The sequence below is a fragment of the Haliotis cracherodii genome, unplaced genomic scaffold, assembly GCF_022045235.1.
Source record: "Haliotis cracherodii isolate W230 unplaced genomic scaffold, xgHalCrac1.p SCAF_2, whole genome shotgun sequence".
Lineage (NCBI taxonomy): Eukaryota > Metazoa > Mollusca > Gastropoda > Lepetellida > Haliotidae > Haliotis > Haliotis cracherodii.
The window spans coordinates 32,470,783-32,486,659 of NW_027266275.1; the positions used below are offsets into that span (position 1 = coordinate 32,470,783).

The 15,877-nt window shown below is 38.8% G+C and overlaps 1 protein-coding gene across 2 annotated transcripts; it reads right to left on the bottom strand.

Annotated features, from left to right (window-relative positions):
• Positions 1-712: 712 nt before the first annotated feature.
• On the bottom strand, positions 713-10,416 carry LOC139469011 (cyclic AMP-dependent transcription factor ATF-3-like). Of its 2 annotated transcripts, none has more exons than XM_071251147.1 (4): positions 10,402-10,416; positions 4,085-4,280; positions 2,665-2,772; positions 713-1,933 (listed from the first exon to the last, which is right to left on the bottom strand). In XM_071251147.1, the coding sequence occupies exons 2-4, from the start codon at positions 4,274-4,276 to the stop codon at positions 1,790-1,792; spliced, it is 444 nt and encodes a 147-aa protein (XP_071107248.1). In that variant the 5' UTR covers positions 4,277-4,280; positions 10,402-10,416; the 3' UTR covers positions 713-1,789. The 2 variants fall into 2 exon arrangements, with proteins under 2 accessions (XP_071107248.1, XP_071107247.1); XM_071251146.1 differs by lacking the exon at positions 10,402-10,416 and adding an exon at positions 9,289-9,347.
• Positions 10,417-15,877: the final 5,461 nt, after the last annotated feature.

Below are 15,877 nucleotides of genomic sequence, written 5' to 3' on the forward strand. Positions count from 1 at the left end.
CGCCCAGTCAAGAGGATCTGATCGATAATAAAGATCTTTTATTATTTAAACTGGTTTTACCTCGCTAAGTGCATCAAATCACTTGAGCACCATGATTAAAAAAATGAAAATATTTGGAAAATATCTGTCGAAGCCCAATTTTCATACACGTTGGCACAAGCGACAAGCATTGGGTGTAGGGGGCATTACATATGGGTCAAGCTGACCCGGCTCGACCCCATTCAATGCACAATGCTTCAAAACTATTCTTGGTGTTCCAAATCGTATTATTGCTGGAATATTGCCTTTAGGCGGCGTAAAACCACACTCACTTACTTATCTTGACGCACGACACTGTCGGAATCCGGAACTGATGCCAGAGTTTTTCTTCAGACATTGGCGGCGAGGATACACATTCTTGAAAACAAATATACTCGAATGACGCTGCTATCAATGCTATTTGAATAGGTTGATTGCATTCGCGAAAAGATAAATACTCAATTATTTATACTAAAAGACAGACCATTTTGAAAACCATATACCTTTACATTCATCGAGTTTCCTTTGGACGTTCATATTAAACTGTACAAGACAGGGCACATCGTTCTGCCATGGACCCTTAACCAAACTATGGCCATTAGAATATGACACTTTCGTCGGCGATATAAATAACAACAAAAGAATATCACAGGAATCAAGCAAAAGATCCATATAGCTCGATGGGTCTCTTTATTCTTGTTCCATCATAGAAATAAACGTGTAATAATAACGTCAACACAGAGATAGAGGTAAACAGATGTATACGTCTAGCACGTACATAAAACAACAATATCTGCAAAAGAGTGCACATTGTAAACAATCACGTCATCGCATACACTAGTAGAATTGGACAGTCAACTAAAAAATATGATTATGATTTTTGTCATTGTCTAAACACAGTACACGTTCCCTTATCTAACTCATTTAAGAATTGACTGTGGATTCTTTTTCGGTTCATTGAGGTATGAATCGAAAACACGATGAGCAAACTATGAATCCGCGTAGTAAAAGTAGTCCGCGTCGATGAGCGTGGCATAATTTTGTACATGTTTTGGGAATGAATGCTACAAACGCGTGATCTATTAAGCTAATCAGAATGCAGGAATTACAATGAACACAACGAACTTTAATTATTTCAAAATGACTAGGGCACTCAATCTATACCACACGACAACTAAAAACAAAAGTGTCACGTTTAAAAGATATCTCAGCACTACGAATGACGTCACCCCATACACATACACAGACTTGTAAGCTACTCTTACTGCTAAGGTGGTTTATTGAAACGGTTCCGTTTCACAGACCGAACTTAGCGCTTTAAATCATGACTCCCATACTTTAACATATATTTCAGACGGTTTTGTCGCTAACACCGCTTTATGAAACAGGACTCAACTGCAGGCCGTATAGCGTCAGTGTTCAACGTTAAGCGTGACGTATCAGGTGATACATGATGTCCGATCAGGGAGCATTACACTATCTTCTGCATGTTCTCAATCGAAGCCGATCGCCATATCACGAACTGCTCTTGGGAAGGTACGATGGTGCTTGCGGGTAAATCTTCCTTCTGGGCATTTGTAAGTATTACCCTATTAACAACACTATTCCCAGGCACGATCCGTACAGCGATACTTGAATAAATATATAAACATATATACAATGCTCTCTCCGTAACAGCAAATTGTTCAGTGTCACGGTGCCCTCATGCACATGCGTCAGAAATCACGTGGTGGGTCACAGTCTTTATTGGGCTACGGAGGTCCGTGTGGGGTCACCTGTCGGTCTGTATCAACACCCACACATAGCCACCCTCGGGTGTGACCGGGGTTGAGCACTGTCGGGTCTCGTGGATGTTCCGCCATTGTTGTAGTTCTTCTTCCAGACGCTTGTTCTCAGCAGTGAGTTTGTTTGCTTTCTGCAACAGACAATATTTACCCGTAAGAGCCAATGCCCGTTTCTTCCTTACTATGTCCCCTCTTATAAACTTTATAACGAGTATTTACAGAGACCATATAGCAATGTATCTAGAACACTGCGGTGAATAAGGTAGACTGACATTCAGTTCCAGAAATTACGAAAAATATATATGCTAATTTCAGGGAATATGTCTAAAACTACTGATGTTAAATCAGGGAATATGTATAATACCTGAAAATTTAAGAGATTATGTATATTCTCTGAGTAGATCAGACATTAAATATATTCCCTGAAAAGTTCAGGGATTATACATATTCCCTGATTATACATATTCCCTGTAACATATAGACAACATAAAAAAAATCAAATCCAAATTGAGCCCAGTACAAAGTTTATTTTTTGCTGAGGCAATCTAGACTTGCCCAATCATTCTAGACTTGAGTTGGACTCCTTTCCTTATTTATTCTCTAGGGTCTGGGAGACAGACAATGAATCACGTCTATGTTAACACTGATGTTAAGAATGTTATTTGAGCTTCAAATGCAAGTTTGTCTTTTTTAACGACAATATTTTGATAATATGCCGCTTAATGGAACCTTATCGTATTTTTAATAAGTGTGTCACCATAGCGACAGGGAGGTTCGTGGTCACACCATTAACCACCGGGTCTGATAAACCGACATCTGTTATGCTGCTGACTCAGTGACTACATCCATGCACGTGACTTACTTCCTCCAGCTCCGTTATCTTATCCTTCTTCTTCCTCCGGAACTTGAGCGCCGCCATCCTGTTGACCTCTCGCCTCCTCGCCTGCTTCTGCTTCTCCTCATCCGTCAACTACAACCAACAGCATCATCACTACAACATTGTCACTGCAACTTCAACAGCACTGCAACAACATCGACACTGCAACATCATCAACACTTCAGCAACTTTGCACTGAAACAACAGCCTTGCAATAACAGAAGCTGCAATGATTCGGTGGTATATTTAGAGGGTATTCGGAGGGTATTCGGAACTCAGCAGTGTGGTACGCGGGACGAAAATAAAATCGTTCTTGGTACGCATATTCAACTCGTAAAAAAGTAATGGTGCACGTAAAAAAATCGTTTATAATATAAAAAATGTAGATATATTTTCATAGATTATAACTTCAAATCGCACCACTTGTTCAAAAGGATTTTTGTTAAGTGGTATTCGGGATTCCGGGCTGAGGACTGTGAAAAAATAGAAAGTATTCAGGATTCAGGAGAGGAGGGGCATAGCATCCTCAAGACCCTCATTCGATGTAACGACACACAGGGTTGCATGAGCTCTAAGGGACGTAACTCTTCACGGCGAACCACGGACCACAGGGGACTAAACATCAATCTCATTAAAATCAGATCTTAGTTCTCGCTACCGCCAAACAAAGATCTGAGGACATCTTATTTCGGGTCACGTCAGACCGACCTTGCGCGAACTTTGACCGACCAATTAAATGACCAATCAGAAGGCAGCTTTCTCGTGCTTTACGGCACAAATTTCAAATTGGCGACTACGCTTCCAAGCATATTTTGACAAATTCTCGATTACAAATTTGAAACCTGAACAAAAAAACATTCTGGAATGACTAATAGATGGTCTAGATTCTAAGGGTTCAGTCGTTAAACCCGTAACTATCGTTCGGAATACCCCATGTTAAAGTTTTCGAGATTGCATGATTAGATTCCGACTGTCACTTTCCTAATCTGGTAAGCGACGCACTGATTGGTCAGATAAAAAATTCGTTCTGACGTGACACCTAATGGGATATCTTCAGATCTTTGTTTAGCGGTAGCGAGAACTAAGATCTGATTTTAATGAGATTGGACTAAACATTGATATAGACATCTAACGCAAGATCTTGTCTGTTGGGGTGAGAAACAAGACACAGCTGTACTGTCACCGAAAAATGCCATACAACAAACTCTATCAACTAAGTAGCTTCCAAAATACTTATACGGCACCTCTTGATAAAACAGGTTACAAATAAAACTAGTCCCGCAAAAAAGAATTCCACAGCGTGTGCGCGTGTGCGCGTGTGCGCCCGTGCGTGCGTGCGTGCGTGCGTGCATGTGATTGTTCTGCTGCGGGAATATAAACTCTAATTCGTATCCATTTTATGTACCTCGTGTTTTGGTTTCGGTTCAAAGGTGACCTTCAGTTCGCCTTGACCTTGCCGAAGACGTCTGATCTGGATCTTGGACTTGAGTTCCTGCTTCAGCAGAGGGATGCAGGTGTTGGATGTGAGGGAATCCTGGAACGCCGTCTCCAGGCCCGACAGCAGCGGCATGCTGGTGGTGATGTCGTAATGCTCCATTGTGCTGTCATACAGATACATGTTAGTCTCAATGAGAGTGAGTGTATTTCGTTTAACGCTGCACAGAACAGTATTTTCAGTGATATGACAGCGGTAAGGCCGCAGTGATGCAGGTATCAGACGTTTACCACTTTGGTGAAATCCACGAGCACGGATATGGTGCTGACAAACCTAGACACAACCAGGGAGAATCTGGGATTCGAACCCACGATCGTCAGTTTTGGCCCAAGGGACGCAACTCTGCACATCCATTGGCGGCGCCTCAGACGACAGTGCCATCCGTGCCCCTGGTCTCAGTGGGAGAGTGAGTGAGCGAGTGAGTATGGTTTTACGCCGCTTTTATCAATATTCCAGCAATATCACGACGGGGGACACCAGAAATGGGCTTCACGCATTGTACCCATTAGGGGAATCGAACCCGGGCCTTCGGCGTGACGAGCAAACGCTTTAACCCCAAGGCTACCTCACTGCGTCGTCAGAGTAAAAACATAAGACTTTGTTGTCTTGTATATTACATGTAAATATATACACCATACGCCGTGTATGCCACTGTCGGTAAAGACAAATGCATATCAGAGTTAAATGTCTTTGCAATTGGGGATTTTCTTTTTCTTTCCAAAATTATATTTGATTACACAAATCTTTGTCAGCCACCAAGGAAAGGGTTCATAGGGTATCCTTATCATTCTTATTCTATAAATATTCCCGGTTTACATTTGGAAGCCTATTTATTTTGTCCCAAAGTTGGAGATATTTCTCACTGAAAGCGAAAGAAAAGGGAAATAAAAATTTCACGATGAACCTCTAAACATTCTACTGTAACTGTTTATTCCTATATTGAAAAACGACCCGTGAAGATCCGGGGTAGAATAGGTATTCAGCAAACGATGCTTGCCGTAAAAAGCGACTAAGCTTGTCGAAAGAGGCGATTAACGGGATCATGTGGTCAGGCTCGTTGTCGTGGTTGATACACGTCATCGTATCACAGTTGCTTGGATCGATGCTCATGATGTCAAACACTGGATTGTCTGGTCCAGACTCGATTACTTACAGACCGCTGTCATAAAGCTGGAAGATTGCCGAGTGCGGCGTTAAACAACAAAACAAACAAAGAAATATTGAAAACGTGTGTGTTATCTTTGCATGATTGTAACAGGACTGGTTACGGAAATGAATGTGAAATCTGTTCGAGATCTCCTGGTAATATGTATTGTTGTGTCTGGTATGTAAACTTATTGACAACTTTCCGTCCTAGATTTCCTTGTAATATATATTGTTGTGTCTGGTATGTAAACTTATTGACAACTTTCCACCCTAGATTTCCTTGTAATATATATTGTTGTGTCTGGTATGTAAACTTATTGACAACTTTCCGCCCTAGATTTCCTTGTAATATATATTGTTGTGTCTGGTATGTAAACTTAATGACAACCTTCCGTCCTAGATTACCTGGTAATATGTATTGTTGTGTCTGGTATGTAAACTTAATGACAACCTTCCGTCCTAGATTACCTGGTAATATGTATTGTTGTGTCTGGGATGTAAACTTAATGACAACCTTCCGTCCTAGATTACCTGGTAATATGTATTGTTGTGTCTGGTATGTAAACTAAATGACAACTTTCCGCCCTAGATTACCTGGTAATATGTATTGTTGTGTCTGGTATGTAAGCTAAATGACAACATTCCGTCTTAGATTTCCTGGTAATATGTATCGTTGTGTCTGGTATGTAAACTAAATGACAACTTTCCGTCCTAGATTTCCTGGTAATATGTATTGTTGTGTCTGGTATGTAAACTAAATGACAACTTTCTGTCCTAGATTACCTGGTAATATGTATTGTTGTGTCTGGTATGTAAACTAAATGACAACTTTCCGACAAGTTTTCGTAATATCCAACATTTCATTTCTTTCTCTTCGACGTATCATCCATGCCTAGCTTTGTACATAAAACGACTGGTCACTTATTTAGGAGGGATGGTTGAATCGGCGGTTCCTTATCACGAACATATTTGTTATGTTTGCCAAAGTGCATCTCCAATATTACTCTGGAAATACACATGACGAACATAATTTGGATATCTACAAATAGTGTATATAACTGCCAGCTATTCAAATACATTTTTGGGGCACGGGTGGCCCAGTCGTCTAAAGCGCCGCGATTCGCTGTGCAGAGTTGCGTCCCTTGGAAACCTATGATTGTAGGTTCGAATCCAGGTTTGCCCCGATTATGTTTCTAGGTTTGTCAGCACCATGCCGGTGTTCGTGGGTTTCACAGAAGTGGTAAACGTCTGAGACCTGTATCACTTCGGGCTTTCCTCCAACATTAAGTTGACACGCCGCGATATAACTGTAATACTGTTAAAATCGGCGTTAAACCAACTCACTCACTCCAATACATTGTACATCAGTAATCATAATCATCACATCTTAGTCTGCCTGACAGTTATCGGTAATGTAATGCTGTTTCATGTCAGCCAGTACTATTCACAATCAAGCCATTTCACGAAGCCCTGTAAATAATCAAGTAGGGCCAGACAAACCGGTGATTGAGAAAAAAAGCAATTGTCCACTCCGTCGATCCTTGTCAGACCTTACAAGTTAAAGAATCATGTTATAGATGTAAGGTGGATGCCATGCGGGTCATTCTGAATTTGAACATGGCAATACCTCAGCATTCTTTAAAGAGCACATGAGCCGCATCAATGAGTGAATAAACAATAATTTCACAACAGATTTTTAGCACAATCCTATACCACATTCACCTAATACCACGAACTAACACTAGAACAAAGTATACAGTAGCCGGCATGACGCCTGTCGTGTATTCATTCTGAACATGTATACATGGGGAACGAGAAACCGATAACTGTCCTCACATTTGAACAATGGTTAAAAACATTTAAATGGCTTGTTTTTGTACAAAACAACCAAATGTTTATCATGTATGACATGATAGTGTATCTATGAAATTATATGGGGTTTTTTTGTCTAAAGTTTGATATTTAAACCCAACTTTGCCTATCAGTGTAGAAATGTATTGTTACAAAAATATTTTATATAATCTATATGTTCTCCTTTCAACTTAACTAAATTCAACGACCATTGTGGGTTCTTTTTTAATATTAGTTGCAATTACGTGGTGACAAGTTGAATACACACTTGTTAAATATGTCGCTGCATTTAAAACCCGCTGCAGCCTGACATGTAGAGTCAATGATAAATCAATTGAACAATTACCACCACCCCATGCCCCATGCCATGCCGTGCATCGCTGTTTTGTATCCACAGACGAAGGAAATTTCTATGTGTGCCTTGTTCTCTTTTTTCACTTTATAAAATACACGATAAAAAGTCGTACAAAACACTCATTCTTCATTTGAATATCATCTGTCGACAGTTAATGTATTTATCAGTTTTTTTCAATGAATAAAATATACAAATGCCTCCAGTTTCTCATACAGTTTCTATTTTAATGATAGTGGGTTCGAATCCAGGTTCGCCCCGATTATGTTTCTAGGTTTGTCAGCACCATACCCATGCTCGTGGGTTTCACCGAAGTGGTAAACGTCTGAGACCTGCATCACTTCGGGCTTTCCTCCCACATTAAGCTGGCACCGCGTGATATAACTGGAATACTGTTGAAAGCGGCGTTAAAACCAGCTCAACTCAATTTTAATGATAAAATAACCTTCTCGGATACAAGATCCGTCATATAGCTGGAATATTGCTGAGTGCGGTGCTAAACAACAAACAAACAAACACATCAAATACACTTACATCTCGTTAACAGGAGTGAACTGTTCCCAATGAAATCAATGATATGAACGAACCAAGGGTACGGAGTAATGTCCCTTTGTAATTGAATGCACCATCATTTTAAGACTTGGTTTTAAGAATCCGCTTACTCCAAAAAATTAAAGCTTTAAAAAATCCTGTACTGTCGCTCTCAATATAAATAAATTATTTAAAATATTATAATTTAAACGTGTTAAACATTTATCTTAAAAGAATATCGAAACTGAAGGAATTATGACGAATCGCGACACATTATTAATCTCTCTTCTTTTCCCCAACCTACATAACATCGACAAAAATCAAAATGTTATGTAGGTTGGGGAAAAGAAGAGAGATTAATAATGGGTCGCGAAACTTCGTAAACAAACGATGTCTGACCTAATGGTCCTGAAGCAGAGATTTCCGGATTATCGAGGTTCAGAGTAACGAGGTTTCAAGGTGTGCAATATCGCTCAGAAGATTAGTGAGTGAGTATGGTTTTACGCCGCTATTAGCAATATTCCAGCAATGTAACGGCGGGGGACACCAGAAATAGCCAATCTCTGAGTAGAAATTGAAATAGCAAAAGGCCATGTGACACGTCTTTGAAAGGTTTTCAGCATTTGGAAAACAAATTTTATCATCAATAAGACTACGTAAACGAATTATCCTACATCCAATAAGAATATGAAAAACTGACTTTTACAAATTGACAAAAAAAAACATGCTGAAATATAGTACCGGCAAGAATTCTAGGATCGACAGTAAATAAGAAAAGAATGCATATTTTTATGTGAGTGAGTTAACCTTTAAAGTCCTGTCAGCAATATTATAGCCATATTGTTGTTTTTCTGTAACCTACAGAGAACATACTGACGCATAGGACCAAGAAACACATGTTCTATACCAACAAACTCTAAGACCTCATCTGTGAGGGTTTAAGTATGGATTATTAGTCACAATGTCCCGTGACTGACGGTACATACCTCTAGTTGTCTTGACTGGAGTCAATTGGATACGCAATGTCAGATAATTCCGTCTGAATAAATCTATATTTAGTTTAGCTTTTTCTATAGCCCCACGTCACTCCTATTTAACAGTATAAACTATTTCGCTATGATTAACATCTGAGTAATATATCCCTCCCCAAAAGACATTACCTGATTCCGAGAAATTCATAAATATGAAGTTTGAAAAAATTAATATGCAGTACCATCAAAAACGAAATACCTACTTGTAATAACCTTTGCTGACCATAACTTGAGTATGGAAAATAACACTAAACAAGAGTAATATGGCGCAAGTCTACTTGCATTGGACGGATACTCACTGGCTGATCTGTTCGGCTGACGGCTGTGTATTGCGTGAGCTCTAAAAGGGGAATACCCTATATCGCGGCCATTAGTCACGTGACCGAAGGTGTGCACGATACAATACAGTGTATATAAACGCTCTGTTTGACCAATACCTGCAGCTCATTCACAAGACTGGGATTGGCACTTTGACTGTGATATGTTGTTTATAGTTAACTAATACTTGTATCAATGACCATGCATATATGGTATCGGCTTTATGAAACTACGCACATATCATTCATTCTCTTCCTGTCGTGGTTGAAATATTTTGAATCATTAACTGTATATTTTATGAATAAGCCTGATTCTATACCGACACTAGTCAAGGAAGTGAGAAAGTAAAAAAAAGAACGTTGTTCATTTCAGCTAGTCTTATCAAATGTTAAAATGTGGGAAATTCCCATCTAAAAATAGATTGAGTTCTGGAAAACCCCTGTTATTTATAGACACGGATTTTAATTCATAATGCCAAGCACGGATTCATTCCACTAAATAGTTTATGAATTAGATTTATGTTGAACATGATACTTGTAACATGTTGACATAAACCACAATATCTGTCTATAATGATTAATTCCCACATTATTGATGCAAACGTTCAGGCAGAGACCATATTGTCTCAGATAGAAGGAAGTGTTAGCCAAAGCCTTATCTTATCTCACCATTTTTTAATCGGTGTTATTTACAGTATGGGCTTTGTGAAATAATTTATAGCTTAACAATCGGATTACTGTCATACATCTGACAGACAGACAGACAGACAGACATACATAAAAACAGAGTTTACAAGCAGGGTTTTGAACAATTTGAATCCAATCAGCTGGGTACTGAAGTTATAGAGGAAAAATACTACTCCACTTTTCATAGGGATGATTTGATATGTCTGATATATTTAAATATTGCTCAACATATCATGAGAATCCTTTTCGTGTATCATTGAATGCTAAAAATAATATTATATAAGTGGAGTGGTATATATTCAGTGTACATACCAACTGGCTTAATCTGTGTAGTTTTTGTCAGTCTCTCTTCATTACTAGTCCTGTTCTGTCCGACCAATGTACAGCCAATTCAACATGAATGTTCTTCAATGTGACTGTGATTCATTATCATATGTAGATCAGTGTGACTACTTGTGAACTTTCGAGTCATACATACAAAACACAAATCATTATGAGTCTGGAAATATTTAATCAAGATGAAAAACAAGAAAATGCATAGTTTGTTATTACACAGTGTAATATGAAACAAATGTAAATATCACTGAAATAGTCAACAATAAGAGAAAACACTACTGTATATCTCTCACAGACATGACAGAGCCAAACAGTCAAATGACGAATAGGTGCTTGAAAATCAACAAGTAAATAATTCTTTACAGGGAGAGATCAATGTATCACTTCTTGTACAAACTAGGTCTGGGACGGGTAACGCAGGTACTCGGGTCAATGGGGTACTGAGGAGGACCCGGGTACCCACAGGACTACCCGGACCCGTGGATAGTCACATGATATATTGTTAATGGCAAAAATTATCTAGACCTCCATGGTTACACTACAAGTCACGAATGTTCGCATTTCTTTCGGACTATGAATGCATTCCTTTTGATTTTTATATGTTTTAATATGAAAGATAAAGCTTCAGTCTACTTCAGTGTAAGCATTACCAAATCATTTTATAGGGTACCTAAATGCTTATTGGTCAAACAATTCCAAGGCGGACATTTTGTACCCAGCTCCTGAGACCTACAGCAGGTACACGGGAAGGGTGGGCAGTAGGGGTCAGGCAAGGGTAGGGCAGTAAATTTGGACTCGTCCCAGCCCTGGTACACATAATACCAAAGGCAGGAAAGGTGTTGGGGAAACGAGGGCAGAGAGAAAGAGTGGGTCGGGTTGGGCGGGCAAGAGTGAATAAATTTCTTTTTGAAATAAAACTAATCAATGACTACTGCACGGTGCCCATAAACATTTTTTTCGTTTATCATCCAAAACTGGCTTCCGAAGAAGCTATCACCTGGGGGAGATCAAGGGATTTTTGTTTCTCGGAGACATTGCTGCAATTAAATTTGCAGACCATTGTGACATCACTGTTACAATGAGGTCACCATCAAAACATTTCTAATCTCTCTGACACTAAAGCTGATTAGCTGTACCTATTATACTCACTGCATTATAATGATTAAAACTGTTTACAAATGGAAGAATGATTTGGGATGATAAATAAAATATCTCATCTTCTTTTGTTATTAAATATATTATCATGAGTTGATAAAAGTTTTAAACTCTGAGGCTTGATCGCACCCAAGCAATACCTACTGTGAAACTGCAAATCAATTTTTGGATGAAACAAAGTTGGCAAACCTCAGTTTTAAACTTAAGATTCATTTTTTGTTCTTGTGTTATGGGAAAATACTATCCCTTTCCTTTAGGTGAAGTCTAACCTGAAGCAAGTGAGAGAGTGAGTGGGTGAGTGAGTTGGGTTTAATGCCACTTTTTAACAGTATTCCAGTTATATCATGGCGTGTCAGCTTAATGTGGGGGGAAAGCCCAAAGTGATGCAGGTCTGAGACGTTTACCACTTCAGTGGAACTCACGAGCACGGATATGGTGCTGCCAAACCTAGAAACATAATCAGGGCAAACCGGGATTCGAACCCACAATCATAGGTTTCTGGCGTGCCCAAGGGATGCAACTCTGCACAGCTAATAGGCCACCAGTGAGAATGAGAGAGCATGCGCAGTCAAAATGTAATTGTAAATTTAAAGGTAAAGTTACTGGATATTACAGACAACATACATGTTATAATTGCTACAAAGTGACAGGTGATCTGTAAAAAAAGTAATTAAAATAGTCAGCCCTTGTGAAAATACCCCAAAATCAACATGTGAGCTTCCTCTGAGGGCGATGACAGATCACTGAGACCTAAACAGAGCCTGAGGATCATTAGATTTGTACTGTAAAATCAAGGTGTGGCAGGTTGGAATAAAAGATGAAGTGATGCAGGTCACACACATTTACCACTTTGGTGAAACCCATGGCCAACGGTTAGGTCCAGACAAACCAATGTCCATAATCAGGGCAAATCTGGGATTCGAACTCCCATTCATAGGATCATGTCATGCCAAAGGGATGCAACTCTGCATATTGAACTGAGGCACCTTTGACAAAAAGGCCACTGATTCTGCCCTCACACTATCATATATTTGCCTTGGAGGTGGATGAGTTTGCCATACAACAAGCTTAACACTTATTGTGTTCATTCCAGCAGTAAGATACAAACTTGGATACAATGACACCTCATCAATCTGGACACTCTGCCGTCCAGACAATTACCCAGCTGTTGATGACATGCTTGATAAAGGTACTAGCATCTGTACCATAATGTTACATTAAAAGAATAAGTCAAAATCCATGAGTCAAATCTGGGGACAATAACTGACGGGGACATCTATATATGAAAAAGGTACTTCACTACATACATGTACGAATAAATGGAAAAAATAGAGATAAAATTGGGCAATTGTGTATCTGGGTTAATTGGGGGCTAACATGAATAATTAAAAAACCTACAGTAATAATTATCGGTGTGATTGACTATGGTTTTGATGATAATAATCATCATTTGTATTGCATTGTATCACCCAAACTCCTCAACATGCTCAAAATACAACTTCAAATGTCAACCTCCCCTTCACAAGTTAAACCAAGGGCTTATCAATTATGGCTGTATGTGTGACAATGCCTGTAGCAAGGTCAATTACAAGTCTAAATACTAGCAAGGTTGTATTGTGACAATATTCTTGATATATTTTACATAATCATTGTGGCAGAATTTGGTCAAAAATATTGTTATAATTCTGATAGATATCCAAATGGTTGGCATATCTGATTACAATCCAGGTTTCTTTTAATCTCAGTGGTTTCACTGGGAACAATTAACAAGATTTCACTATACTAATACCACTATGACACAGGTTTGTTTGTTGTTGTTGTTGTTGTTGTTGTTGTGTAACGCTGCACTCAGCAATATTCCAGCTCTATGATGGCTGTCCCTGACAGGGGCTAAAGACTAAAGGCTTTCTTCAGATGACAATCCTTAATGCTTCATCTACATTTGTTTAAATGTGAAACTACAACAGTAACAGCATATAAAATTAAAATAAATTTCAAGAAAATTTAATTAAAAAATTCTAACTATCATTGAAAGATAATAATCATCTTCATAAGTGAGTGGACAATATATCATGGAGTAATACTATTGAAGAAATATGTACCAGTATACAGCTGTGCTGCTGACAAAGGTCTGTTTTCAAGTACACTTCCTATTTTAACTGGTTACAAAGTTGACATTCTAGTGGTATAAAACCCATGCCGGAATTTTCCCAAGCCAGCCTTATACATCATAATACTAAACATCATAACTAAAACAGTCGCGAGTTTGTATAACACAATCACTATTTAAAAGTCACAATGACATCTAGACAATTTACCAATTTGTGTCGCATTTGCTTGCATATTGTCTCGTTCATTCAGAAATGTTTTAGAACAAAGTATCACTTTCACAAATTTTATGTAGAAGTATGCTATCAATACTGAATGATATAATTCCATGAGTAGAATTTGGGTCACTTGGGTCATAGGCCTTCCCAAACATGAACAACTGAATCACATGAATCACTTGATATTCAGGTTATGAAACTATGACATACAAAATGCCACTGTGTGGCTGTTTCTATCTTCCTGCCTCATAGGCAGGACATGACTAGATCCGATGACAGAAAGGGATTGATTGATATTGCCTATGTACACACAGCACTGGCTCACATGCATGGCGCAAAGCTAAGAATTGCTACTTATAATGATTGCTTTAAAACAGGCCCCGAGTTCTGTACTGCAAACACAATGTGGTGAAAACCGTTCAAACATCTGTCTGTGAAATAATAGGTCTCTGCTCTTTAATATCATGACTATGAGGTCGAGGAATTTGCATAGAAATAAACAAACACATGACAAGGTAAACCTGCCAGGGCAAGTAGCATCTTACTAGGGCTGGGAAGGGTAACTAGGGTCGGGAGGGCCCTGAGTAGGACCCAGGGAACCACAGGACTACCCAGACCCCTGGTTATAGTCATGTGACATATTGTTTACCCAGTAGACAAAAACTCGCTATAGCTCATCAGTAACACTACAAGTCGCTAATTTTCACAATTCTTTCTAACGATGCACGATTCTAACGATAACGTTAAATAATAATCAATAACGATTTTAGTGTACGCAATTTTGAACCATCGCAGCCCTACACCTTCCACCATTTTGGGAAGTGATATGCACAAGCTTCCTTTATGGAACAATTTCTACATTTTCCAGATGCCATTTGTAGCCACATTGCTAAAATAGCTGGATTTGTGGGGCTTGCCCCTACACCTTGAATTAAATGCTTTCATAAGTAAATGTGATTTTTAGCTACCAACATAAATGGAAAAACACTGTTTGTTGAAAATGGCCCCAAGTGACATCAATGATGAGATTACAGCGCACAATATTGGACCTTCTATTTTCAAGTAACTTGGACGCTGACATCCAATTATGTTTACAAATTGCTCTGATTTCCAATTCTGTTTATTCATATTAAACCAAACAAAAGCAAGCAGAGTAATTTGTTCTGTTTAGTTAGAGCATCATTTTCAAATAGTAATGCTGTCGCATGCCATTATGGTGGATAGATGTCAGGTAAAATGCATTTGTGCCCACACCAGAAGTTTACGTCCTGATTCAACATAACACAAAGATTCTAGCAATATAGCTGAGTAATTAAACATAGTTGGCTGGATGAATATGTTGAACGTAACAAATAACACATTATCATCAGCTTGACAGGCCAGGTTATCACACACTGAAACAGGGTAACCAGTAACTTATTATAGGGTGGGATTGGGACAGCCCCTACTGTCCACACAGCAGCTTGCAGACACTGTCAGAACAGTAGTAAGTCCATTTCTACAGTGTCAAACTGAATGAGGCGTTCTCTTATAAACCTCCCGGGACTTCATCCCATTGGTGTAATGTCAGCGGGATTTTACATAATATATCTGGAATTTTATAGGAAACTCCATGATATTTGCTATATTATGTGTTAAAATATCCCGGGATTTTATTAATACAACTTCCATTCAGATTGTGACCTGTAATGAAATGTAAAATCAAATCAAAAATTTATTTTTTTTATATTCCTGGGGATTGAACACAAAACCTTTGAATCTGTAGCCCAGTGAGTGTACCATTAGGCTACACAGGCTGATAAATCGCAATGCCTTTTTAAAAAAATGCACCCCAGCAATAGATATTTTACGCCTGTTTCCTTAGGTTCAAGAAAAGTATGTTTGAAACATACAAATCCTTTGTATCTGTAGCCCAGTGAGTGTACCATTAGGCTACACAGGCGCTGATAAATCGCATTGCTTTTTTGATT